Source organism: Scylla paramamosain, chromosome 22, assembly GCF_035594125.1.
Source record: "Scylla paramamosain isolate STU-SP2022 chromosome 22, ASM3559412v1, whole genome shotgun sequence".
Classification (NCBI taxonomy): Eukaryota; Metazoa; Arthropoda; class Malacostraca; order Decapoda; family Portunidae; genus Scylla; species Scylla paramamosain.
The window spans coordinates 10,719,912-10,747,877 of record NC_087172.1 but is presented as its reverse complement, the minus strand read 5'-3'; the positions used below and the strand labels follow the sequence as shown (position 1 = coordinate 10,747,877).

Sequence of the window (27,966 nt, the reverse complement as noted above, 5' to 3'; positions counted from 1 at the left end):
GTATGGTGGAGTGGGTTTTATTGGAAATAAGATTCCTAATGTCACCTATGTACCCCTACATATGGACAATGACAGGATAACAGGTCTTCAGCTGATTTCTTGTCAACAGGTTATACTCACTCTATTTGGAGTATACATGCCTTTCCACAATGGAAGAAGTAATCAAGTACAACTTTACAATGATACCCTTGACAAATTACAGTCTGCTATTGATAACGTGATGGATCCTTTTGTTATTGTGGGTGACATGAATACTCCTCTACCATCCCAAAACATGCTGAATAGATATTGGTACAAACGACATCCATTTAACAATCATAGCTATCTACTACATGATTATCTGTCAGGGAATGATCTTTGGGTGTCAAATTTTATGTTTGACTGGAATTGTAATTAAACGTATTTTAGTGCCAATTTTAGGTCATATATTGTCACACTTTTATACTACAATATTTTATGAGTAATATCAAAAGTTGTTTTATTATGTCAGAGCTGGAGAACAATGTAAGTGAACACTTCCCGGTGTCAATATGTATGAAACTGAATGAATTCCCAAGGCAATGCTGTTGGTAATGTTTATAGAATGCCTTCCCATCCTCGCATTAATTGGTTGGATTCTCAAGTTAGGGATCGCTATTCTCAATATATGAGCGTGGCTTCACGGAAACTGCCTTCACGGCTTCACGGAAACTGATTATCGATGTTTCAACGGTTAATACATATGATGAGGTAAGATTAGTTATTGATTCCATGTGTGATCAGTTGAGTACAATTGTGCATGATTCGTGCACAAAAGTGTTATTAGATGCTCCTAACAGATATTTAGGTCGTTACCGGAACAAAAATTGGTGGAATCACGACTGAACCGTTACTAGAGACAGACAACGATTTTGATTCAGGATATGGAAGTCATGTGACAGGCCGCATGAGGACCAAATTTATCCCTGTTACAAGTTAGCAAAAAAGTCATATCAAGCTGCTTGTAAGAGAGCGATGAATATTGATTTGCACGACTTGACTTCTCAGCTGAATTTTTTTTTTTATATATATAAAAGTGGTAATTTAAGGAAATTTTAGAATAGAATAAGTAGAAGTAATAAAAATCAAACCTACACAAAGTATATTACTAATCAAGCATTAAAACAACATTTCAGGATTAAGTCTGAAAACCGGGAAGATTCATTGACCCTCAGTGACACCAGACGTCGTGCTAAGGCAGAGACTGACGTTATATATAGAACGGTTATATCGACTGCATTCCGTGGTAAAGTGATCTCGGCCTGTATGGTAAGAAGGTATATATCTTCCTTAAACAATGGCTACTCTCCTGGACTAGATGACATAATGGCAGAACATTTAAAATATGCCACAGACAGCCATGTTTCAACTCTATTAGGATGTACCATATGCATATAATTCCATGTAGTGCCTAAGTCATATACAAGGGGCGTCTTTATACCCATACTGAAAAACGCAACCCTTGACCCGTCGGCCCCCATGAACTACAGACCTGTTACTGTCTCTACTGTATTTTCAAAGATACTTGAATTGTATATTCTAGATACCTGTAGGTGTTATGAAATAAACTTCAAATGAGTGATCAAAAGTTTGGATTTGTCACAGGAAGAGTACAAATATGGCTGCTATGCTAACGCAAGACATTATCTCATACTGTAAATCTCGAGGCTCACCGGTATTTGCATGTTCTTTAGATGCGCAGGGAGTGTTTGACGCTATACCTCATGATGTCATTTTTTACAAGGCAATGGGAGCAATTCCTAATGATTGCTGGGCTGTTTTGTTTGCGTGGTACACATCAATTACTGTGCAAATTAATTGGGGAACATATCTATCTGCTGATATCCAAGTCTCTAGAGGTACTCGCCAAGGTGGGCTAACATCTCCCTTTTTATTTAACTTATTTTACAAAGATCTCATGGATACCTTATCAGCGCCTAATGGTGGAGTTGTTATTGGTTCCAAGTCTTTTAACGTTTTTAGTTACACTGGTGATATTTTTCTATATAGTCTAACTGTCACAGGTCTGCAGCAAATGATCAAGGTTTCCATTGAGTATGTAAGTAATCATGGCTCGTTCTTTAATCCCAACAAGACTGAATGTATCATTCGAGGAATGTTATTTTACGGAGTGTCCTGTATGGCACCTAAATAGAGATATTTTGAAAGAATGTGATGTGCTGAAATACTTGGGAGTGAATCTTTCCCATAGAAAACCTCACGCTCATGTTTGTGAACGCAGTAGTGCTTGTAGAAAAGTATTTTACGCCTTACAAGGAACAGGGTTGTGCAACTTGGAAATTAATGTTGACACTGGCTATGTCTGGAAAACTGCCTGTACTGTCATATAGATTGGATACTGTCAAGATTGATAAAACGTGTATGAATGAGTTAGAGTCCATGCAAGGAAAAATTGTAAAGGCTATGTTCAGACTACATAAATACTGTAGAAATAAAACCTTAAGGATCCCCTCAATTGAATCCACTGTGGATGTAATGAATATTGACCTATTATGCCAGATTTTTCACAATAACTCAAGAGCAAGATGCTTTTATATATATTATAATAATAAAGCTTTGAATGCGAGGGAATTCAATCAAATAGGCTTACTTGGAAGAGCGAAGAACATTTGTTCAAAGTACAATGTAAACCTTATGAAATACACGTTTGACTCTAGCTATGCAAAGAAGGCCAAATATGAAATAAATCATCGAAGATTTGATGATAATGGGTTATCTGACAGTGTCCATGCCCTTCTAGCAAGTGACAATTCATTTGACAAATATGTTCAAAATTTGCTACTTGGTCCATTTTAGTCTTATGGTAGTGTAATTTAAAAATAACATATGTATAATTTTAAAATTCATGTTTTAATCTCTTTTAATGTTCACATCGGTATAATTTTGAAGTGGTTTAAGTAGTTGTAAGATTTCCCTTGTATAATTTTTAATTGATTCCTTTCTTTTAATATTCTAAATTTTATAATGATGTAATCTTAAAACTGGCTTCTTAGTCTCGGACTAATTTTATGAATGACAATGCATTGTTTTCTCTCTCTCTCTCTCTCTCTCTCTCTCTCTCTCTCTCTCTCTCTCTCTCTCTCTTTTGAAATATGTTTATATTGTCCTATGTATCTTCTTTTGAAGGTAAATAAAGTATTATTATTATTACATTATTATTATCATTATTATAGGAGAAAAGAGAGACCGCGAAGGCATTTCACTGGCATGTAGGAGACTGAGGAGTAGATTATTAGTTAAAGCAAGGACAATAATACTGAGGTTAAAGCCAGGACTAGGGACGAGCAGGACCAGGATTGTAATTTCTATTAGGAGAGAGAGAGAGAGAGAGAGAGAGAGAGAGAGAGAGAGAGAGAGAGAGAGAGAGAGAGAGAGAGAGAGAGAGAGAGAGAGAGAGAGAGAGAGAGAAGTCGTCCTTTGACATCAAGATCACGATTATTTTATGTGTGGCAAGGATGCGCGCAAGTAAGGATGAGAGCAAGTAAGTATGTGTTGAGAGAAGTGTGGAAGAGTGTGGCTGTGCCATGTTTAATGTATGGTATGGATGTGATTGCATGGAATGAAAGTGAAATTGATAAGTTAGAAGTGGGCCAGAATAGAGTAGCAAGGATGGCACTGAGTGCACCGAGGTGCGCAGCAGTTGAAGCCTTGAGAGGTGACATGGGATGGAGCACCTTCAGAGAAAGACTCACAAAAGCCACACTTAGGTACAAGATTAGGCTTGAGAGAATGGATGATGCAAGAATAGCAAGGAAGGTGTAGCCGCACCGGCTGGGCATCAATTGGCTCTCAGGTGATCTGTTTTACTGATCACATCCATCATCGTAGGGTCGAGGAAAGGCAGTTCTCTCTCTGACGTTTATTGATGAGGTAGGCATGACCGTAAGAACTGCGAACAAGTTCTCGGTCTCAATTTCTTACAAAATAACATTATACACTGATATTAAACACTTTCAACATATTACAATATTCATTAACAATACATGCAATTGACTTAGCACTATGACAATCAGTTTTTACTACAAAATTAAAGTATTTACCTCGGTCACCATCCTGCCCGTCTTTGTCTGAGCGCGACTTGGCCGTGAGTGATGCCCGAAGGCGACTAGCAGGTTAACCCCACACTACCAACAAGTGAGCATCGGCTTCGGTGCTTAATATAGCATTAAATACTGATACTCACACATATTACACGTTTTCATGCAAATAGAAAACTATTGAACATTTCACTTATATATGCCGAGGAATAATCACATGAGGTACATACGCTTTACACACAGTAACATGGCTCCCCTAAATTGTGTAACAATTTACCTTAAATTAAGATTAGTATGTACCTTAAAACTAGGATTAGCACATAATATGTTTTGTTACATTGGCTCCTTGGCGGGGATGCTCCGGTCTATTATTATGCATTACCTTCTAACAGCAATACTAGACTATGTATTGGCCTCTCTATGATGGTCCTGTTTGCCTTTATGTGTCTTCCCTGGTTGTCGAGATTACAGTCTGAAACCAGGACCTTAACCTTTCTTACTAGACCATCATGATCAGGAGATACTTCTGTTACTCTTCCCAGTTTCCACTGGTTCCTTGCTAAATTCTGATCTTTGATGATAACTATGTCATTTACACTGAGATTCCTCTTTGGTGTTGTCCACTTGTTTCTAAGCTGTAGGAATTGCACATACTCCTTTTTCCACCTGGACCAGAACTGGTTGGCCAGGTATTGTGCTCTGCGCCATCTCTTTATGCAGTACAGGTCCTTCTTAATGAAAATGCTTGGAGGAGGCAGTACTACCTTTGTTTTCATAGTTAACAAATTACTGGGTGTCAACGGTGTAAGACTTTCTGGGGAGTTAAGATGGTCCACAGTTAGGGGACGACCATTAACTATATTTTCTGCTTCGACTAGGAAGGTTCTCAGATCTTGGTCATCTAACTGAGTACCATGCTGATCAAGCAACACAGAGAGTACATTTCTCACTGTGCGTATCTGCCTCTCCCAAACACCTCCCATGTGACTGGAATTGGGTACATTCATGTTAAAAACAATCCAGTCACACTGATCTTTCACGAGTTCTTGTCTGACTTTATTGTTATTTAATTCTTTTAAGCATTTCTCATACTCTGATTTGGCTCCTACAAAGTTAGTTCCTTGGTCACATCTCAACTGTCTTACGGGCCCTCTTCGTCCTACAAAGCGACGGTATGCACTTAGGAAGGAACTTGTATCCATGCTGTTGGCTGTCTCTATGTGCACAGCTCTACATGCCATGCAAGTAAAGAGCACTCCATATCTTTTAAGCTCTTTACGCCCCTCTTTGACATAGAAAGGGCCAAAGAAATCTAATGCTGAGTATGTAAAAGGAGGTGATGGTTCTAGTCTGTCAATAGGCAGGTCTGCCATCTTCTGTCCCTGTGTTGTACTTCTAACTTTACGACAGATAATGCACTTTGAAATGTGCCTTGATACTAGGGATGATCCTCCTACTATCCAGTATCCACATGACCTGATTTCATTTAAAGTTATGCCCCTGCCTTGATGATTTGTCCTTTTGTGATGGTGGCATATTATCAGCTGGGTTATGTGAGATGTTTTGGGGAGGATGACTGGATGTTTGGATTCATCTGTCAAATTAGAAAGCCTCAATCTTCCTCCTACTCTCATGATACCATTTTTGTCAATGAAGGGATCTAACTTATAGAGGGAACTGGTCTTGTCTATCACTTTTGTTCCCTTGCCCTTGTCTCCTTTAATTAAAGAATTATGGTTAGCAGATGATTTCAGTACGTTTATTTCCTTCTGGAATGCCTTTGCTTGCAGTTGTTTTATAATTACATTTTCAGCTTCTGACACTTCTGCTACATTTACTGGCTTATATGTGTTTCCCTTTACTTTAGTAGTGCCATCACCTTTTCCTCTGAAGCTGTTCAGAAGCTTGAGGCATACAGCAACTGCCCTCTTTGCTTTAAACCAATCTGAAAAATACTCAAGTCTTTCTAGTATATCTGTGGGCTGTTGTGTACCTACAGCATGGCATACAACTTTCTTCACTTCTGGATCATTCTCATTTATGACCTTGTACTGGGAATGGCTATCCATTTTGCTATGTTGCCAAAGGAATTCTGGGCCATTCCACCAGATCTTGCTATTACACAATTCATCTGCTGTCATGCCTCTAGATGCATGATCTGCTGGGTTATACTGTGTCTCTACAAATTTCCACTGATCTGGTGAAGTGTGATCTCTTATTGTTTCTACTCTATTTGCAACATATATATGGAATCTCTTTGCTTCATTTGCAATGTAACCAAGGACTACTTTGCTGTCTGTCCAAAATACTTCTTCCACATTATTATACTCAAGTTCTCCCTTCAAGAGTTTATGGATTCTAACTGACACCACTGCTGCTGCTAGTTCTAGTCTGGGAATTGTTATGGTTTTTAGAGGTGTGACACGTGACTTTGCCATTACTAATGCACAATGAATTTGGCCAGTCTTGCTAATTAATCTAATATATGAGCACTGGCCATATCCCTCTTGACAGGTATCTGAAAAGTGATGGAGTTCAACCTTTTCTACTTCCCCAAAGTCATCAGGTTTGTAGCATCTAGGTACCTTTAACTGATCTAGTTTGTGCAGCTCATCCTTCCATTTTATCCATTTAGGTTTGACATAATCTGGCACCTCATCATCCCAATCAACTGCATTCTTACATAATTCTTGTAAAATTTGCTTTCCAGTCAGTATGAGAGGTGACACTAGACCTAATGGATCATATATAGAGCTCACTGTTGACAGAATGCCTCTCCTGGTGAGTGGCTTGTCTTTCAGCTTTATTCTAAATTGAAATGTGTCAGATTCTATGCACCACTCAACTCCCAAAGTTCTTTCTATAGGCAGTGTGTCTTCATTCTTACTAAAATCCAAACTTTTAATTCCATCTGCTCTCTCATGAGGAGAAATTGCAGCTAATACATCTTTGTTGTTTGACAAGAACTTATGAAGGTTAAAACCTCCCTTGTAACATAATTCTTTGCTCTGCTGAATAAGAGTGACAGCTTCATCCATTGTAGCTACTGACTTCAAACCATCATCAACATAAAAGTTGTTTCTTACAAACTTGGCTGCATCAGATCCACACCCGTAGTCATCTGCAGCTTTCTTAAGAGCAAAGTTCGCTACACTTGGAGATGAAGTAGCTCCAAACAGGTGAGCTGTCATCCTGTATTCAGCTATCTTATTATTAAGGTCACCATTTTCCCACCAAAGGAATCTTAACATGTCTCTGTGTTCTGGGTTGACTTTCACTTGATGGTACATTGCTTCTATATCACATACAAGTGCAATGCTTTCTTGCCTAAACCTACACAATACTCCAATAAGTTTGTTGGTAAGGTCTGGGCCTTGTAACAGGTGACTGTTTAATGACTGGTTCCTGTAGTTTGCACTACAGTCAAATACAACTCTCAACTTCTTTGGCTTTCTTGGATGATAGACTCCATGATGTGGAATGTACCAGACCTTACCATCATTCCTAACTAAATCCTTTGTCGGTACAACCTCTGCATAACCTTTTGTAATCATATCATCCATGAACACTTTGTAATCACCTTTGTGTTGATTATCCTTCTCAAGTTTACCTCTTAACTTCTTGAATCTCTGCTCTGCTAATAGTTTGTTGTTTGGAAGCTTGACGTTATCATCTTTAAGAGGAAGGGGCAACTCATAATGGCCATCCTTCAGCTGATGCACTCCTTCTTTCATCTTACTCATAAACCTTTTATCTTCATATGATAATGGAGTGTCAGCTGACTTTCTATCACTGAAGTCAAGTTCAAACATATCTCTCACTTGAGAAGGATTAATCATCTCTTTGGTTTTAGTAGGAACCACTAAGAAATTAACCCTCTTTTCTTCATTGATTTCTACTTCTTGTGTCACTGTTCTGTAGACTACCACTGTATCCTCCAATGGACTTGAATGGGGTGAGATTTTACCAATGATCCCCCAACCTAGCTCTGTCCTACGAGCATAGGGATGCTTCTTACTATCACCTGCTATTTGCTCTTCTGCCATAATGGCTTCTGCACAATCAAGACCAATGAGAAGTCCTATGTCAATGTTTGGGTCATATTTCATTAGTTTGTCAGAGATTGCCTTTAAGTGGGGCCAGTCACAAGCAGTCTCAGGCCTTGGTATCTGACTCCGTCCAGCTGAAATGTTTTCTGTTGAATATGCTGAAGGGATTGATATTTCTGCTTCTTCATTATAACCTCTTACTTTAAGTCCATGAATTTTGATAGAATCAGTGATTTGTTTTCCACTTATTGTGTGGATATTGAGTGACACTGATGGTCCACTAACTCCCAATTTATTCAGAGTGCTTTCCTTGATGAATGAAGCATCAGACTGCTCATCCAGCAGGGCATACACTAAAACTTTATTCTCTTCGTTGCTAACATGATGTAACCATACAGGAACTATCATGGTGTGCATGTCATGTGTCACTGATTCTGTAACTTTGACCTTATTGGCTACTACTGTGGGTTTATCATCTTTAGGCTGAGTTGCTTGTGCTGGCACCTTTTGGCTCTCAGTTCTTGTCATGTCATCATTGTGAAGAGCTGTGGGATGGTATCTCTGACATACTTTACAAACTTTCCTTCTTCTACAATCCTTTCCTTTGTGACCCATTTTTAGATACCCTGTACATAACCGTTTTTCTTTAGCAAATTTGTACCTAGTATTACCATCAAGTTTGGCAAATTCCTTGCAATCATCTAAATCATGATCCTTTGTACAGTAGTGACAGAATCGTCCTTTCCTTTCCTGGTCCTTGGGATACTGTTTGTTGGCTTGTACATTTACTTTACTTTGGAATGACCACATTGGTTTTTCCTCAATTGATTTAGCCATGAAAGTTCTACTCCCTCTATTCTTTGTCATGATGTTTGATTCCCTTGGTTTCCAATTGGTTGCCCATGTTTGAGTTTTGATCCAATCATTTACTTCCTTACTTACTGAATTCCAGGAAAGAAATGGATTGCTTGCTCCTTTTGCTTCGTTCTGGACAAATTCACATAACATTTCAAAGGGTGGGTGGTGCTCTTCATTGCTACTAGAAGTGTTATTACTGTTAGTATCAAGATATATCATCGCTTGCTTTCTCCAGTCATGAACAACATGTTCAGGGAGTTTTGCTAGCACCTTTCTCTGCTCTCTAGGATCATTCAGAAATGACAAATAAGAAGTGTGTTTCATTGCAGCTAAACAGCACTTCAAAAAATCTGAGAAAGCTGTTAATGCTGGACCATTATGCGGAGAGATTGGTAGCCAATTCATTAACTTATTTGTGTAAGCATCAGCTATGATGCTTTTGTTTCCAAATCTATCACTAAGAATTTTCTTTGCTTGCACATAGTCAGCATCAGAGTTAAAGTGCATTAACATTTTAATGGCATTCTTTGCCTCACCAGTTGTATACCTCTCTAAGTACAGTTAGCGCGGACCGTAGTGCAAACTTTTTGAGTTTGCACTACGATCCGCGTTTTGGGGAACCATATGATTCTGTGTAACCAAAATCAAGCCGGGAGAAAGTGACTAACCAGCATCCTTCCCCAACACTCCTACCCGCCGCGCGTCACGTTTCTCGGTCTCAGTGTGTTACTGGCCAGCGGAGAGTTCGTTTTTCCTGGCTTTGTCTCAGAATTTCTTTAGCTTTTACCATTATTTTTGCTGTCCTTTTGGGCGTGCTATGCTCTTTGCATGATGCCTGGAAACCGTACAAAGCATGATGATGTCATGAGAGTTGTTGAACTCCACAAAGTAGGTAAAAATAATCGAGAAATAGCCCATTTAGTTGGATTGACAGAATCAACTGTGTCCAGACTCCTTAATAAATGGCGTGTGGGTGGCAAGGGTGATTTTGTGCCCACCCACAAACATGCTGGGGGCAAGGCCCTTGCTATATCTCCAAAGGCTTTAAGGCTTGTAAAGCGTCAATTGGACCTCCAACCTTCTATTACTGCAAAGGAATTGAAGGAAAAGAACCCTAAACTTCTTGGAGGAGTCTCTATTAGGACAATTCAAGAAAATATTCAGAAGCGCTTAAATTACTCGAAAGTTAAAGCACGTGTTAAGCCCTTGGTCACTGCCCGACAAAGGGCTCGACGCGTCAAATTTGCCAAAGAATACAAAGACTGGGACATTACAGCCTGGAGAATGGTACTTTGGACTGATGAGGCGATCTTTTGTATCAGCGAGAGCAAGGGAAAGAAGGTGTGGAAGTCTCCTGCTGCGTCAGCATGTGACCCACGCCTGACGGTGACAAGTGTTAAACACCCACCCTATCTCATGGTTTGGGGTGCCTTTGGCTATGGTGGTTTGGGAAACCTTGCAATACTCCCTAAGGGCCAGACTGTCAACTCAGAGCGCTATATTAAACTTCTGCAGGAGAATTTGGGAGAGTGTTTTGCAAAAACCGGATGTGAGATCCTGCAGCAGGACGGCGCCCCTTGCCACACCTCTAAGGCGGCAAAAAAATGGCTCAATGATTGTGAAGTTGAGTATATAAGGGATTGGCCTGGTCAGTCACCCGATATTTCCCCCATTGAAAACTTGTGGGGCATCATGAAGGCACGCCTTCGTCAGGAGGACACATCAACTATTCCTAAGCTTGAATTAGCCATTCAGAAGGTTTGGGATGAAATACCTGCTTCCCACTGTCAGAATTTGGCCGATTCAGTCCCAAACAGACTTAAACAGGTCATTAAGGCCAAGGGCTTCCCGATCCCCAAGTAATTTTGAAGTGTAGGTTTTTATTTTATTTTTTGGATTTTTTTAATAAATGAAATTGAGTTTTTTCTGAAGTTTGCACTACGGTCCGCGCTAACTGTAGGCAAGTCTCTCTTTACCAACAGAAGTTTTAGACTCTACATAAGTTTCAAAGTTTTTCAACCAACTTGGAAATTCCATGGGTTCTCCATCAAAAGTGTTAGGCTCTATTGGAGGGAGGCTCCACTTGGGATCAGGTATGTTGATTGCAAAGGTTCCCCCAGGATGGGAAAAGGATTGATGATTCTGTCTCACATTATTCACATTATTAGGCATGTTGACATTATGAGTGTGTCTACGAGAGCTTGGTACAAGACTTTGAGCTGTAGGGTTGAGATTTATTACCTGAGGTTCACTAAATATTTGTCCATCTACTTCATTTGTCATCAATTCATTATCTCTATTGCAAGAAGGTTTCTGTGGGTCATGGAATGTAACATATTTGTGAGGCATGGCATTGTCACTTTGTTGATTTGCAATTGCTTGTGCTTTCATTTCATTTTGTGACTCTATGTATTGTTGAAGATAACTTTGCTTCTCTACACTTTCATCATTACCTGGAAGCATTTTTACTTCTTCTTCAACTAAGCTAAGAGCATTAAGTTCTGCACTAGCAACTGCTAAATCTCTCTCTTTCTTTTTCTTTGAGAACATTGCTTCGTCTCTTGCTAACATAACTTCTGCATCTGCTTTAGTCTTAGCTAACATAACTTCTGCCTCTGCTAAACTATCATGATATTCCATTTCCTTTCTAAGTCTGGCTACCTTTGCTGCTGCTTCTTGCTTTCTTTGTGCTGCTGATGAACGTGATGAAGTAGATGAGACTCTAGAATGTCTAGACCGTTTGCTGGAACAAATTGATCCTCTGTCATTCTTTAACTCCTTTCTTTTACATTCTATACTTTCTAATATTTCATGGTGAACTTGTTGATTGTGTTCCAGCTCTTCATTTAGCTCCTCTGACCTTTCTGGCTCTAGTTCCACCAGCTTTGTGTATTCCACATAATACTGATGAAATGCCTCTATTACTTCACTTGACATGGGCTCTAATTCAAAGGGGCTAATTACAATTTTTAATCCTTTCTTAATTTTGCTGGTAACACTGCTCCATTTACGCTTACAGGACTCTGCTCTTCCTTTGGTTACACTGACTTGATATTCTCTTCCTTTATCGGTTGGCACTCGCTCCCTGACACTAACTTCTTCAATACAAGTTTGATCCCTGTCCACTTGCTCACCCTCACCTTCCCTAAGGCCATCTACGGCATTAATTTCCTCAGTATCAGACATATCTAACAACTTAATTGTATCAATACTGAGACACTGAAAGAGCAATTTAAAATTACCACTCTTAATACTAGCTAATTGTGGGTAATTTTCACTTAGGCTACTCAATTCAGTGCACATACATACTATTATATTTTCTTGCCTGTGACCATGGGTTCTACAAAATGGTGGCGAGGCACAGTGGGTAGAAGGGAGTGGTTGTCGTCAAGGGTAGAGCTGACCCCGGGGCCTCAGAGGTCAACCTTTAGGCTTACGTCAGCGTCCCCTCGTCCTGTGACTCACTCTTGCTACGGTTTCACATGGAGCCAATTTCTTGCTTGTAGGCCGAGTTCTTACTGTAGCCGCACCGGCTGGGCATCAATTGGCTCTCAGGTGATCTGTTTTACTGATCACACCCATCATCGTAGGGTCGAGGAAAGGCAGTTCTCTCTCTGACGTTTATTGATGAGGTAGGCATGACCGTAAGAACTGCGAACAAGTTCTCGGTCTCAATTTCTTACAAAATAACATTATACACTGATATTAAACACTTTCAACATATTACAATATTCATTAACAATACATGCAATTGACTTAGCACTATGACAATCAGTTTTTACTACAAAATTAAAGTATTTACCTCGGTCACCATCCTGCCCGTCTTTGTCTGAGCGCGACTTGGCCGTGAGTGATGCCCGAAGGCGACTAGCAGGTTAACCCCACACTACCAACAAGTGAGCATCGGCTTCGGTGCTTAATATAGCATTAAATACTGATACTCACACATATTACACGTTTTCATGCAAATAGAAAACTATTGAACATTTCACTTATATATGCCGAGGAATAATCACATGAGGTACATACGCTTTACACACAGTAACAGAAGGTGTACCTGTGGAATGAAAGTGGAAGCAAATGGAGGAAGAGATGCATGCGAATGACAGACAGGAATGGATTGCAAGTTGTGTGGGCGATAAGAATGGCTGGTAGAAATCAAAATGAGCGTGAATGGGTGGTAACAAGAGGAGGCAGAGTTGGAGCCGAATGGGATGTGAGAAAATGGAAGAATGAGATAGACAAAGAAGTGAAATGTGTGGGACTGAATGAATGGAAGAATGAAATGGAAAGAAAGAAGACCCTGGAATGGTACAAGGAGAAAGAGGCCCCGAGGTATGAAAGGTGGTATGATGGAAGCCTGGGCGGTGATCTTCTCTTCCGAGCGAGGGCACAGTGTATGGATGTGAATGCAGGGAGTTACAGGTGGTCTGAGTCCCGCAGCAAAGTGTGCCAGATGTGTGACATGGGAGAGGATGAGGCGGTGGAACATGTGGTGCTGGAGTGTGTGAAGTATGCCAGAGACAGGAATGAGATGATGCAAGTGATACTGACTGAGTTAGGGCATGATAGGAATGAAAGAGTGGATAAGACAGGAAAGGAATGGATGGTATTGTTGCTGGGACTGTGTAGAGAGGCGAATGAAAGGATGATTGAGGCGGTGAAAGAGTTTCTGGAGAGAATGTGGCGTGCCAGGTGTATGAACAATTAGGATAGAGGATGCTGTTCGTTTCTCTTTTTTTTTCCCCTTCTACAGGAGTAGCCGATCCAAAGGCCTGGCTCAGGAGTGATCCTGTGCCACCTGTACCATCAAGATCAAGATCAAGATCAGTGTTTTCAACTTGACAACACACGTGCATTATTACGACTTCGTGGAGCCTTGTACTTTGCGACTAGTAACAATGGGGAAAAAAGATAAAAAAAAAGGCTCAGGGGCGGCGAAGACAGCAGCCAAGACAGAAAAAAAGGCTAATCTCAAGCTGAAAAAAGAGTTGGTGGCCAAAGGCGAGGTAAGTACCTGCTGTTTACTTCAAACACTCAACATGACGTCCTCAGAGAAACTGGTAAAAGAAAAATATATACTTATTTATACGTATACATATTCCAAATATCATAGAAGTTAAGATAGTATTATGCCTTAATTGCAGTGGTAAGAGTAATCATTGATGGGTATTTGGTTGAATCGGTGTTGCTAAGATCTTGCCAATGGTACTCACGAGTTTGCACTAGTTACCTATGTAGATATTATATCCCGCCTCATGTTTAATTAGTCTTATTTGATCATCATATCGTTCTTGAATATTGCAACAGTGTTCGTTGAAGTTACATGCTGCAGTAGGCTGTTCCATGTGTGTTTTGTACTGGTTAAATTTGGTCTTGGCTTAAACATAGTGAGAGTTCTGGTTTGTGTGTTTTAGTACAAAAAAAAGTCGAAATTGACAATGTTTTCCAGATTGTTTAATAACGTTAATGTCTGGATCACGTCACCTTTGGAGAGCCTTTCTGTTAACATGGGGGTGTCAAATTTCTTCAGTCATTCTTTATATGATAGGTGTTTGATGGAGGGCACCCATTTTGTGGTTTGAGGCTGCACATCAAAAAGTTTCTTGGGTATTATATTAGAAGAGGACCATAATGGTGTACACATTTAGAAGTACTGTTTTTTTATTACCTTTGTGGATATTGATAAACTTTATAGAAGTTTTGTCGTAAATTAATAGTTTCTGTGATATAGGAAATTTTTGTTAGGTGATGTGTGTGTGGGTTAGGTTAGATCAGGTTAGGTTAGGTCACGTTAGGTTAGGTTAAGTCAGGTTAGGTTATCTTAGATTAGGTTAGTTAAGTTAGCTAGGTCAGGTTAGGTTGTTATGTTATGTTATGTTATGTTAGGATTGCATTCTTTTAAACTGTTATCTCCATTCAAGTAAAAGGATGACCAAAATTCAGTAAGGAAAGTCAGATCACCAGTAGAATGGCCTTGCCATTCTACTTGTGATCTGGTCCCTGGGCCAGCCCCACTGGTCCCAGCAATTGCTTCTGTGTGCAAGCCTCTCTCATCATCCCTGATACCTTGTCCCTTTGAGGAAGCTGACATCCATCATCAAACACTACACTTTTTCAGGCCCATTACCTGACAAGCATGAACAACAGCTCAGCCAGCAGCAGTCCCCAGCAACACTGAGGGTGCTTCCCAAGAGGCAAGCAACACACTATCACTTGCAGACTTACTCGCCTCTGCCTCTCGATGTGGCACCATAATACTTGCATCAATGACATTATCACAACTTGCTTTGGAAGGAGGAATTGGGCGAGCAACATCATCAATCAATCCCACCCTGGGAGAAACAACATTGGCCATAACACAACTGAGAGAGGCCCCAGATGAGAGATCATCAGGCTTGCCAGCCTGACGTGTGCAGTTACACCCAACAAACATGGCCACACCCGACCACCAAACCCACTCCAAACTCTCCTGAGTTATCCCAACTCCAAAACAACCAACCACCAGGCCGCTACATGCCTCCAGTACCCGTGTCTCCTTAACTGTGGATGGCACATCAAATTGGAACAGTAAACTTCTGCTCTCCTCTCTCTGCTGGCTATTCATAACATAGTTTCTCTCAACACATGCTGCCCAACCCTCTGCTTCCTTGCTATCCACTCCTACCTTGGTAAGCATTGGGGCAATGCATACTCAAGGGACAGAATCCTCCTTAACTACACTGACAGTTGTAGACACAGCTGCCAGCAAACACACACCATGTCTGGCCCCGGCAGGGGAGCTGCCTGCTCCCCTTCTCCGGTGCCACCCATACGGGAGGAAACTCCTGCCTCTCCAGCAGAGTCAGGAGTCTCCCTGCCCTCGGCAGTGACCCCTGTCACACCAGACACAACTGGCTGGTGCCTGGACTGAGCACTGGCGCTCACATCCTTAACACCAGGTGACAACTCAGCCTAAGCATCATCTCCAAGAGGCTTGGCAGGATGAGGCAAGCCATCAAATAACAACCCAAACTCATCACTCCAGCCTCACCCACAGCAATACTCACCAAAGTCAGATGCTTCTTGTGGTGACTCTGAGACTGTGCAGTCAGCCACTGCACACTGACTCAAAGACGAGTCTAACTCTGGCTTGTCAAAACTCTGGCCAGCAGCAAGACAGGCCTCTGGGCACTCTGCTCCCACTGCAGCCTCAATACAAACACTGTACTCCTTTTGTGGTGGTCCTGCCTTTTTGCAGTTGACCCCTGAAGTTGCAGATTCTGCGGGCACCCGATGCTGGGGTGCTTGCCTTGCCTTAGGGTAAGTAATAACAAAACTATCAGAGTCAGAAACATCAGCAGCCTTCACATCCAGGTCAGTGTCTGCAGATGGGGACTGCACCCAGACTCTTCCACCTGCCAGGTCATTGCCTAGAAGGAAATCAATCCCTGACACTGATAGGTTCTCCACTAGTGCCACCCGCACCTCCATGGTCACTAACAGGCATGACAGCCTAATCTCTGCTCTAGTGAAGCTCTCTGTGGTACCAATTCCCCCACACCTCACAGGCTTATCAGAGGCAACCTCCCTTCCAGTCACATTCCCGCATAGTGACTGCTGTGCGGCCGTGTCTCTCAAAACAGTTATGGGGTATTCAGTCCCATCAATTTCAACAGTGCCCTTACACAAGAAAGAGCAGCACTAGTCCAAATCAGACCTCATGTGGAACAGTGAGGGGAAGACCATGGCGGCCTTTCCATCCTATCAAACACAGCCTGGATCCCATCACCCTCATGGTTCTGGCCTGGCCAAAACCACTTGCTTCTGGTGGTCTTGGAAGCAGTGGCTGCTATTAATTTGGGACTGTTAAATTTGAAGTGTCCTGTACTTCAACAATAATAACACATGGGCTGCATGCTATACCTGGGAGTGCACTTTGCATGCTCCCTGTCTCTATCTCTGTCGAGGGCTGAATGGAGACTTATTTCCAATGGGCTAACTCACCCTGGAGCCACTACTAAAATGTGGACTCCCAGACAAACTGGCACTGGCTGTGCCACCAGACACAACATTACTGGGGCTGCCAGATGTACCACCAATCCACTGTGGCACAGGCTGGTGTGCCAGCATGTGGCTATCTGCCCACATTGCTGCCTCCTTCAAGGTCTTAAACCTCTTCTCACAGAGCAGCAGTACCGCTATCCTTCTTGGCCACATTAATAAACTGCTCCATTAATATGAGTTCCTTTAACTCATGGTAATAGGTGGCCTGCTCACTAGCAATCCACTTTTCAAATGTCTCCTCCAAGAAGTGACTGCACTCAAGATAGGAGCCACTGGGCCCCTTCTTTCCTCCACAGAACTGCAGCTTATACACCTCCAGCTGCAGCTCATAAGCCCTCAAGATGTCAGCCTTAAACTCCTCATAATCTTCTAAATCCTCGACTGACATGCTGTCATAAACTTCCAAAGCCTTGAGCCTCAACATATTAGCCACCAGGCCAACCCATCTCTCCTGAGGCTAATCAAATTCTGCGGCTTTCTTCTCATATCTCCTAAACCACAGTGTCACCTTCTTTTCAATGAACTCAGGAATCAACTTCAAACTCCTCACCATCTGGCTTTCTATTGTATCCTCCTAAAATCCTTCTCTCCTCAAGCCATAAGGTGAATTAACTTCAATCCTAGTCTTCTCCAACTCAAACATCCTAATCTTCTCAGCTTCCTTTTCTCTTTCTGCCTCAAGGATATTAATTTCTTTTTCATACATCCTCGCCTTCTCCTTTTCTGCTTCAAGAATCCTCAGCTCTCTCTTTCTTGGCTTCAAGCAATCTGACCTCAGCCTCAAGTCTCCTTGCTTCTCTAGCCTCTTCATTTTTCAACCTTCTTTCCTTGGTTTCAGCTTCCAACTGGAGCCTTCTCAATTCTCTCTTTTCCTTCTCTGCCTCAAGCTCCATTCTCCTCATTCCCAACTTAAATCTCATCTCTTCAGATATACCTTCAGTCTGGGAGAAGCCACCAATGCTGCAGGTATGGCTAACACGTCCATGGATGCTATGTGTGGAACTAGGTGTCCTCACACTGAACTGGCCTAAGTCTATACTGCTGCTTCCAGCAGAGACAGGGGACTCAGGTTGCGAGTCACACCTGCTACCAGTCTTGCCCAACAAGACAGAAAGTGAATGTAGGCAATCAAAAGACAACAAAACAAATGAACAACTGTCTCCCCCATGTGGCAACAAAACTTCCAGTAATCTTGGTGAGGTCGCCAATTTCTGTTATGACCACAATTTCCAGCCCCTTAGCAAAGCTGCTGCACCTGAACTAGCTTTTCTGAACCACCTCTTATGTGGACTCAGTGCATGGGTCAGATATGGGTGTTCAAGGTCCCTTGTGACTCCTGCACTCTTTCCACAACTGGTCGTAACACCAGGTCACACTGGTGACCTGGTGTTATGACTTGAAGTTTCACCCACCTACAGACAAGAACAATTAAGAACCATGTCTAGGGAGAAACAATTATAACAGGCAATAACACATATACTCGTATATACTCGTATGGTTGAGGTATGAAACCCTGCTGGACAACTGCCCTCGAAACAAATCCTCCTACTGTCCAACATTGTGTTATAGCCTCAGGCTGAGTAGTGTTGTTTACTGCCTCCTGGACAGTAGGGCTTGTCAGGACCTGAGGAGGGAATAAAGTTCACTACACAGTTAATTACTTATGTCCTCTATGGCTGATGATCATCAGCCAGCAGTAGCATTTAACCCAAAACAGGCTCACTAACAAGAGGATCATTCACCACTCATTGTACAAGAACTCAGCCTTCACACACACACTCAGCCAAGGAGTTACTTCCCTGGGTATAGAGTGTGTTATACACAACTACTTTCTCTGACAGTCTACTATGGAGACTCCTCTAATATATAAGTAGGCCAGGGCATACGGCTGGCAATGACTCACTTACTCCCTTAAAGTAGCTGACCCGACTAACTTGTATCCCACCTCAATCTCCATCAGATATTAGTGGCTGTCTTAGTATGTCTGCTCCATTTAAGCGCTGGATAGTGACTGACTGTGGGAAAGCGTGCCAAACACTCTCTCACTTTGCTACAAGGGGAGGGGTATGTACAAGAGAGGAGGGGATGGGATGGTGACATGCATACACACATACATCCACATGCTTTGCACCGCTGTCTCTGCTCCCTGTGCTAGCTTACACGAATAAAATACTTTACTTCTGAAAATTCTAATGATAAAATTAGGGGGCTAGATCAATACTGATTACTTCATGGTCAAGAGCAACTCTTCTACTGAATACTGGGTAAGACCCAGATTAAATGGATAAGGGGATGTAAGGAAATTTATGTGGGGAATACGAGTGACTGTGCTGATAAATATTATCTTAGGAGCTTCAAGCTGGGTAGCTACATGTCTGGGATGCATCCAAACCTCTTCCCCAACCTGTATCTCTTCTCATATCTCTCTCTCTCTCTCTCTCTCTCTCTCTCTCTCTCTCTCTCTCTCTCTCTCTCTCTCTCTCTCTCTCTCTCTCTCTCTCTCTCTCTCTCTCTCTCTCTCCTTCTTTCATTATTCTTTTCTCATTTGTTCTTACTTCTTTCACCATTTTATATTGCATTATCTTGCTACACACAACAACATACACCCTTCACTCAAAATTCAAAATTATCATGACGACTCATACACCAGCCTCGGAGCCCCCATCTGGTGAGGGGACTTCAAATGTCCCCAGGTCAGACTGCTCTTCTGCCATCAACCTTAAGTGTTTTGACACCCCCCTCAACTTTTCTTCATTAACTTCTGCAGCATTCATGGTCTAAGATCTAATTTTCAATCCGTAGGACACCACCTCTCCTCTACTAAACCTCATCATCTTTTCCTCACTGAAACATAGGTGTCTGAGGCAACTGACATTAGCTCTCTACTTTTTCTATCCTCATTTTCAATTGAAAGCTGGATGTTGTGTCTATGTGTGCAACGACTTAACCTTCTCTTGTAACCCCACTCTTAAATCTTTTGAGTTTCTCACCATCTGGCTGTGACTACAGAGTCACTCTCAAATTAAATTTATCTGTGTTGTATACCTCTCACCTAACACCTCTGATTATAAGAAATTCTTTGACTACTTAACTTCCAAAGTGGAACACATTCTGACTCTCTTCCCTTTTGTGGAGATCTCCATTCTTGGAGACTTCAGTGTTCACCACCAGCTTTGGCTCTCCTTTCCCTTCACTGACCATCTTGGTAAACTAGCCTTAAACTTTGCTATCCTACATGACCTAGAGCAACTGGTGCAACACCTTAGTCATATTTCTGACCATCTTGGAAATATGCCCAACATTCTTGACCTTTACCTAACCTCTAATCCTTCCACTTATGCTGTTACCCTATCTTCTTCATGGGGCTCCCCTGATCACGATCTCATATCTGTATCTTGTCTTATCTCTTCAATCCCTCCTCAGGATCCCCCAAAGCGGTGGTGCCTCTGTCGCTTTGCCTCTACTAATTAGGGGGACCTGAGGAGGTATTATGCTGATTTTCCTTGGAATGACTTCTGTTTCCATGTGAGAGATCCGTCTCTGTGTGCTGAGTGCATAACAGAGGTGATAGTGTCAGGCATGGAGATGTATATTCCTCACTCTACCTCTCGACCTAAACCTTCCAAGTCTTGGTTTAACATAGCCTGTTCTTGTGCTATACATGATAGAGAGTTAGGCCACAAAGGGTACTTAAGCCTTCCATCACCTAAATCTCATGTGCTTTATAACAGAAACTTCTTCATTAATAGAAAGTGTCAAAATCTTTCAAGATCTAATTCCCCTTGTGATTTCTGGCACCTAGCCAAAATCATCTCCAATAGCTTTGCTTCTTCATCTTTCCCTCCTTTATTTCAACCTGATGGCACCACTGCCATCTCATCTATTTCTAAAGCTGAACTCTTTGCTTAGATCTTTGCTAAAATCTCTATCTTGGTTTACTCTGACTTCTTTATACTACCTATTAAAATTCTTCACAGTGATGTTTTCCATGCCCTCGATGGCCTAAACCCTCGGAAGGCTTATGGACCTAATGGGCTCCCTCCAGTTGTTCTCTGAAATTGTGCTTGTGTGCTTACACCTTGCCTAGTCAAACTCTTTCAACTGTCTATCAGCATCCACCTTTCTGATTGGGGCAGAGCAAACTTGGTATTGTTCAATGCCTCAAAAACTCAATTCCTCCATCTATCAACTCGACACAACCTTCCAGACAACTATCCCCTCTTCTTCAATGACACTCAACTGTCCCCCTCTTCTACTCTGAACGTCTTCGGTCTGTCCTTTACTTATAATCTAAACTGGAAACTTCACATCTCATCTCAAGCTAAAACAGCTTCTATGAAGTTAGGCATTCTGAGATGTCTCTGCCAGTTTTTCTCATCCCCCCCCAGATGCTAACTCTGTACAAGGGCCTTATCTGTCCATGTATGGAGTTTGCTTCAGATGTTTTGGGGGGCTTCCACTCATACTGCTCTTCTAGACAGGTTGGAATCAAAAGTTTTTTGTCTCATCAATGCCCATCTTCTAACTGACTGTCTTCAGCCTCTTTCTCATCACTACAATGTTGCATCTCTTGCTATCTTCTACTGCTATTTTCATGTTAACTGCTCTTCTGATCTTTCTAACTGCATAACTCCTCTTCTCCTGTGGCCTCATTGCACAAGATTTTCTTTTTCTCACACCTTTTCTGTCCACCCCTCTAATGCAAAAGTTAACCAGTATTCTCAGTTATTCGTCCCTTTTTCTGGTAAACTCTGGAACTCTGTGTCTGCTTCTGTATTTCCTCCTTCCTATGACTTGAGTTCTTTCAAGTGGGAGGTTTCAAGACACTTAACCTTCAATTTTTGATGATTCTCTTGACATCTCTTTTGGGACTGATGCCTGATGACTGATGGGATTTTTTTTTTCTGGTTTTGTTTCCCTTGGTCAGTGACCCCTTACATTAAAAAAAATGTTTTCATCCTTACAGATACACATGCATGATAGTATCATTATTAGCCCACTCTCCCTTCAGAAAGTAATGATTTGCAAAAAGAACAAGTAATCAATTAATGCAAAACACACCTAATTCTGTCAAAAGAAAATATTTTCATCTTCAGAAAGACACAAAATAATGTCCCATTGTTTACAACTATGCTCTTTGATCACTCACTATGGAATGTTCCACTGGTCTTATGCCATGGAATTGTTATGTGTTAAACTAAATTTAACCAAACTTAACAATACCAAACCTAACCTAACTAAACCTAACCTAAATCTAAACTTAACCTAAGCAAGCAAAACTTAATCTAACCTTAACTAACCTAACTAAACCTAACCTTATCTAGCCACAATCTTTTTTTTTTTTTTATGTAGGAAGGATACTGGCCAAGGGCAACAAAAATCTAATAAAAAAAAAATGCCCAATGAAATGCCAGTCCCATAAAAGGGTCAAAGCAGTGGTAAAAAATTGGTGGATAAGTGTCTTGAAACCTCCCTCTTGAAGGAATTCAAGTCATAGGAAGGTGGAAATACAGAAGAAGGCAGGGAGTTCCAGAGTTTACCAGAGAAAGGGATGAATGATTGAGAATACTGGTTAACTCTTGCGTTAGAGAGGTGGACAGAATAGGGGTGAGAGAAAGAAGAAAGTCTTGTGCAGCGAGGCTGCGGAAGGAGGGGAGGCATGCAGTTAGCAAGATCAGAAGAGCAGTTAGCATGAAAATAGCGGTAGAAGACAGCTAGATATGCAACATTGCAGCGGTGAGAGAGGGGCTGAAGACAGTCAGTTAGAGGAGAGGAGTTGATGAGACGAAAAGCTTTTGATTCCACCCTGTCTAGAAGAGCAGTATGAGTGGAACCCCCCCAGACATGTGAAGCATACTCCATACATGGACGGATAAGGCATGAGTACTTTGTAAAAAAAACCTTACTATCATGATGGTGCAGCATTTCATTCATCCTCTCCTTCCCTCTAATTCTGGCCTCCTTGCAGGCTATAGTCACCATGGCACTTCACACTTATGGCAGAACACTGCTCACATAAAAGAAAAAAAAGGGAATCTTGAGTATTTTTATGAAATTGGGCAACACTTGCAAGTAATGAAAAATACATCCAATGCAGAGACATCTTCCTTAGATTGATTAAAATTCAAGCCATGTCTTCCTTCTCTTATGAAATAAAATGCTATGATTGGCCGAATTAATCAAGTATTTTGTTTTATTGGCCTGTGGGCCATGACATTGTCTTTAATCAGTGAAACCAACCAATGTGATTTATTTGGTGTTGGGGCACTGAGATCACTCACTGGAGTAGGATACACATGTATGAACACACACAGCATGACTCAGTGGACAGTTGATGATTTTATGTCAAGTAGGGTGGTGCTCCAGGCAATAGTCTGGGTGCAGTATCGGTAAGACATAAAAAATTGCCGAAATTGTTGAAAATACTCAGAATGAAAGAATCTTTCTGGTGAGATAGATAAGAATTGCTATAATCAGAATGAAAGAATCAATCCAGTGAGACAGGTAAGAATTGCTGAAGTTCCATGGGCATGAGCATTTGATACATACTATCTGTGTAGGTAAATGTGCATTGGAGAAGATCCATCATTCTGTTGGCTTTAGCTGCTATCTCCTTGAAGTGTTTGCCAAATCTGAGGTCAGTGATGACAGTGACACCTAAATCCTTTTCCTTGGAGTCTGATGTAATGGACTATTGGTTCAGAAGGAGGAAGCAGTAGACACCTGCTGAAACGATAATTACTCCCAGTGAGGTCTAAAGCACTGTTCAGGGGGTGCTGTGAACTTATTAAACCCAGCTGTGACCTCACTGAATGTTTCCCTTTGTTTCTCACAACACAAGGGGGCAGTCACAGCCTGCCCTCTAAAGACAACTCTCTTCCTCCACACAAAACTACAAGCACATAATAACACACACACCCTTCACTCAAAAATTTTAAAATCATCATGGCGACTCCTACACCAGCCTCAGAGTCCGCATCTGGGGAGGGGACCATAAATGTCCCCAGGTCGGACTGCCTTTCTATCGACGACCCTAAGTGTCTTCACACCCCCCTCAACTTTTTCTTCATTAACTTCTGCAATATTTGCGGTCTAAGATCTAATTTTCAATCTGTAGAACACCACCTCTCCTCTTCTAAACCTCATCTTCTTTTCCTCACTGAAACTCAGGTGTCTGAGGCAACTGACAGTAGCCCCTTTTCTGTTCCCTCCTACTTTCTCTATCCTCATTTTTGATCCAAAGCTGGATGCTGCGTTTATGTGCGCAATGACTTAACCTGCTCTCGTGCCCACGCTCTTGAATCTTCCGAGTTTTCCACCATCTGGCTACGACTACAGAGTCACTCTCATACTAAATTTATCTGTGCTGTATACCTCTCACCTAACTCCTCTGACTATAAGAAATTCTTTGAGTACTTAACTTCCAAAGTGGAGCACATTCTGACCCTCTTCCCTTTTGCAGAGATTTCCATTCTTGGAGACTTCAATGTTCACCACCGGCTTTGGCTTTCCTCTCCCTTCACTGACCATCCTGGTGAACTAGCCTACAACTTTGCTATCCTTCATGACCTAGAGCAATTGGTGCAACACCCTATTCGTATTCCTGACCGTCTTGGAGATACGCCCAACATTCTTGATCTTTTCCTGACCTCTAATCCTTCTGCTTATGCTGTCACCCTTTCTTCTCCGTTGGGCTCCTCTGATCACAATCTCATATCTTTATCTTGTCCTATCACTCCAATCCCTCCTCAGGATCCCCCTGAGCAAAGGTGCCTCTGACGTTTTGCCTCTGCTAGTTGGAGGGACCTGAGGAGGTATTTTGCTGATTTTCCTTGGAATGACTACTGCTTCCGTGTCAGAGACCCATCTTTGTGTGCTGAGCGCATAACAGAGGTGATAGTGTCTGGCATGGAGGCATACATTCCTCACTCTTTTTCTTGTCCTAAACCTTCTAAACCTTGGTTTAACACAGCTTGTTCTCATGCTATACATGATAGAGAGGTGGCCCACAAAAGGTACTTAAGCCTTCCATCACCAGAATCTCATGCACTTTATATTTCTGCCCGGAACCATGCCAAGTCTGTTCTCCTACTAGCCAAAAACTCCTTCATTAACAGAAAATGTCAAAACCTTTCAAGATCTAACTCCCCTCGTGATTTCTGGCATCTAGCCAAAAATATCTCCAATAACTTTGCTTCTTCTTCTTTCCCTCCTCTATTTCAACCAGATGGCACCACTGCTATCACATCTATTTCTAAAGCTGAACTCTTTGCTCAAACCTTTGCTGAAAACTCTACCTTGGACGATTCTGGGCTTGTTCCTCCCTCTCCTCCACCCTCTGACTACTTCATGCCACCTATTAAAATTCTTCGCTATGATGTTTTCCATGCCCTCGCTGGCCTAAACCCTCAGAAGGCTTATGGACCTGATGGGGTCCCTCCTTTTGTTCTTTGAAACTGTGCCTCCGTGCTTACACCTTGCCTAGTCAAAGTCTTTCAGCTCTGTTTGTCAACATCTACCTTTCCTTCTTGCTGGAAGTGTGCCTACATTCAACCTGTTCCTAAAAAGGGTGACCGTTCTAATCCCTCAAACTACCGTCTAATTGCTTTAATTTCCTGCCTATCTAAAGTTTTTGAATCTATCCTCAACAGGAAGATTCTTAAACATCTATCACTTCACAATCTTCTATCTGATCACCAGTATGGGTTCCATCAAGTCTGCTCTACTGGTGATCTTCTGGCTTTCCTTACTGAGTCTTGGTCATCCTCTTTTAGAGATTTTGGTAAAACTTTTTCAGTTGCCTTGGACATATCAAAAGCTTTTGATAGAGTCTGGCACAAAGCTTTGATTTCCAAACTACCCTTCTACGGTTTCTATCCTTCTCTCTGTAACTTCATCTCAAGTTTCCTTTCTGACCGTTCTATTGCTGCTGTGGTAGACGGTCACTGATCTTCTCCTAAATCTATTAACAGTGGTGTTCCTCAGGGTTCTGTCCTGTCACCCACTCTCTTCTTATTATTCATTAATGATCTTCTAAACCAAACTTCTTGTCCTATCCACTCCTACGCTGATGATACCACCCTGCACTTTTCCACGTCTTTTCATAGACGTCCAACCCTTCAAGAGGTAAACATGTCACGCAGGGAAGCCACAGAACGCCTGACTTCTGATCTTTCTAAAATTTCTGATTGGGGCAGAGCAAACTTGGTATTGTTCAATGCCTCAAAAACTCAATTCCTCCATCTATCAACTCGACACAACCTTCCAGACAACTATCCCCTCTTCTTCAATGACACTCAACTGTCCCCCTCTTCTACACTGAACATCCTCGGTCTGTCCTTTACTTATAATCTGAACTGGAAACTTCACATCTCATCTCTAGCTAAAACAGCTTCTATGAAGTTAGGTGTTCTGAGATGTCTCCGCCAGTTTTTCTCATCCCCCCAGCTGCTAACTCTGTACAAGGGCCTTATCTGTCCATGTATGGAGTATGCTTCACATGTCTGGGGGGGTTCCACTCATACTGCTCTTCTAGACAGGGTGGAATCAAAAGCTTTTCGTCTCATCAACTCTTCTCTTCTAACTGACTGCCTTCAGCCTCTCTCTCACCGCTGGAATGTTGCATATCTAGCTGTCTTCTACTGCTATTTTCATGCTAACTGCTCTTCTGATCTTGCTAACTGCATGCCTCCCCTCCTTCCGCGGCCTCGCTGCACAAGACTTTCTTCTTTCTCTCACCCCTATTCTGTCCACCTCTCTAATGCAAGAGTTAACCAGTATTCTCAATCATTCATCCCTTTCTCTGGTAAACTCTGGAACTCCCTGCCTGCTTCTGTATTTCCACCTTCCTATGACTTGAATTCCTTCAAGAGGGAGGTTTCAAGACACTTATTCATCAATTTTCGACCACTGCTTTGACCCTTTTATGGGACTGGCATTTTAGTGGGCATTTTTTTTTATTAGATTTTTGTTGCCCTTGGCCAGTGTCCTTCCTACATAAAAAAAAAAAAGGTGTTCTGAGTCATCTCTGCCAGTTTTTCACTCCCCTCCCTCCCTGTTAACTCTGTACTGGGGCATTATGTCCATGGATGGAGATATTGCATGGGATGGTTCCACTCATACTGCTCTTTTAGACATGATGGAATCAAAAGCTTTTTGTCATATCAACTCCCCTGCTGTAACTGATTGTCTTCAGCCTCTCTCTCATTGCCACAATATTGCATGTCTTTCTATTTTCTACTGCTTTTTTCATGCTAAGTGCTCTTCTGATCTTGTTAATTGCTTGCTTCCCCTCCTCCTGCGGCCTAGCTACACAAGACTCTTCTTTCATCCCTATTCTGTCCACATCTGTAATGCAAGAGTTAACCAGTAAATACATGAGAATTAGCACATCAAATATGGATGTAGTGGGTTAAAATACGGATGAAGAATTTCATAGCAAAGTGGATATGGAAAAAAGACTCAGGAATGATGATAGATAGGGAGCTTAGCTTTTTTTTTATGTAGGAGGGAAACTGGCCAAAGGCAACAAAAATTCAATAAAAAAAAAAAAAAAGCCCACTGAGATGCCAGTCCCAGAAAAGGATACAAAGCAGTAGTAAAAAATTGAAGGATAAGTGTCTTGAAACTTCCCTCTTGAAGGAATTGAAACCTTCCTCTTGAAGGAATTCAAGTCATAGGAAGGTGGAAATACAGAAGCAGGCAGAGAGCTCCAGAGTTTACCAGAGAAAGGGATGAATGATCGAGAATACTGGTTAACTCTTGCATTAGAGAGGTGGACAGAATAGGGGTGAGAGAAAGAAGAAAGTCTTGTGCAGCAAGGCCGCGGAAGGAGGGGAGGTATGCAATTAGTAAGATCAGAAGAGCAGTTAGCATGAAAATAGCAGTAGAAAACAGCTAGAGGTTGAACATTGCAGTGATGAGAGAGAGACTGAAGA

The 27,966-nt window shown here is 41.8% G+C and overlaps 2 protein-coding genes across 9 annotated transcripts in view; one reads left to right on the top strand and one right to left on the bottom strand.

The window, feature by feature from the left end:
• Positions 1 to 10,926: 10,926 nt before the first annotated feature.
• Positions 10,927 to 13,037, bottom strand: LOC135111537 (uncharacterized). The gene is made up of 2 exons (XM_064024946.1): positions 12,786 to 13,037; positions 10,927 to 12,634 (listed from the first exon to the last, which is right to left on the bottom strand). The coding sequence occupies exon 2, from the start codon at positions 12,284 to 12,286 to the stop codon at positions 10,934 to 10,936; it is 1,353 nt and encodes a 450-aa protein (XP_063881016.1). The 5' UTR covers positions 12,287 to 12,634; positions 12,786 to 13,037; the 3' UTR covers positions 10,927 to 10,933.
• Positions 13,038 to 13,315: 278 nt separating this feature from the next.
• The window catches only part of LOC135111535 (kelch domain-containing protein 4-like), a 147,585-nt gene continuing 132,934 nt past the window's right edge, over positions 13,316 to 27,966 (top strand). For 4 of the 8 annotated variants that reach the window (XR_010273770.1, XR_010273768.1, XR_010273769.1 and 1 more), the window contains exon 1: positions 13,316 to 13,992. Coding sequence is in view for 2 of the 8 variants with exons in the window: in XM_064024944.1 (XP_063881014.1) it covers positions 13,885 to 13,992 (108 nt within the window). In the remaining 6 variants the exon portion in view is untranslated. The remainder of the gene's footprint in view (positions 13,993 to 27,966) is intronic. The other 4 variants (XR_010273772.1, XR_010273771.1, XM_064024944.1 and 1 more) reach the window with 3 other exon arrangements.

Excerpts from the sequence above, each read along its gene's own strand:
- LOC135111537 (XM_064024946.1), bottom strand. The coding sequence starts at position 12,286 with ATGTGCACTGAATTGAGTAGCCTAAGTGAAAATTACCCACAATTAGCT.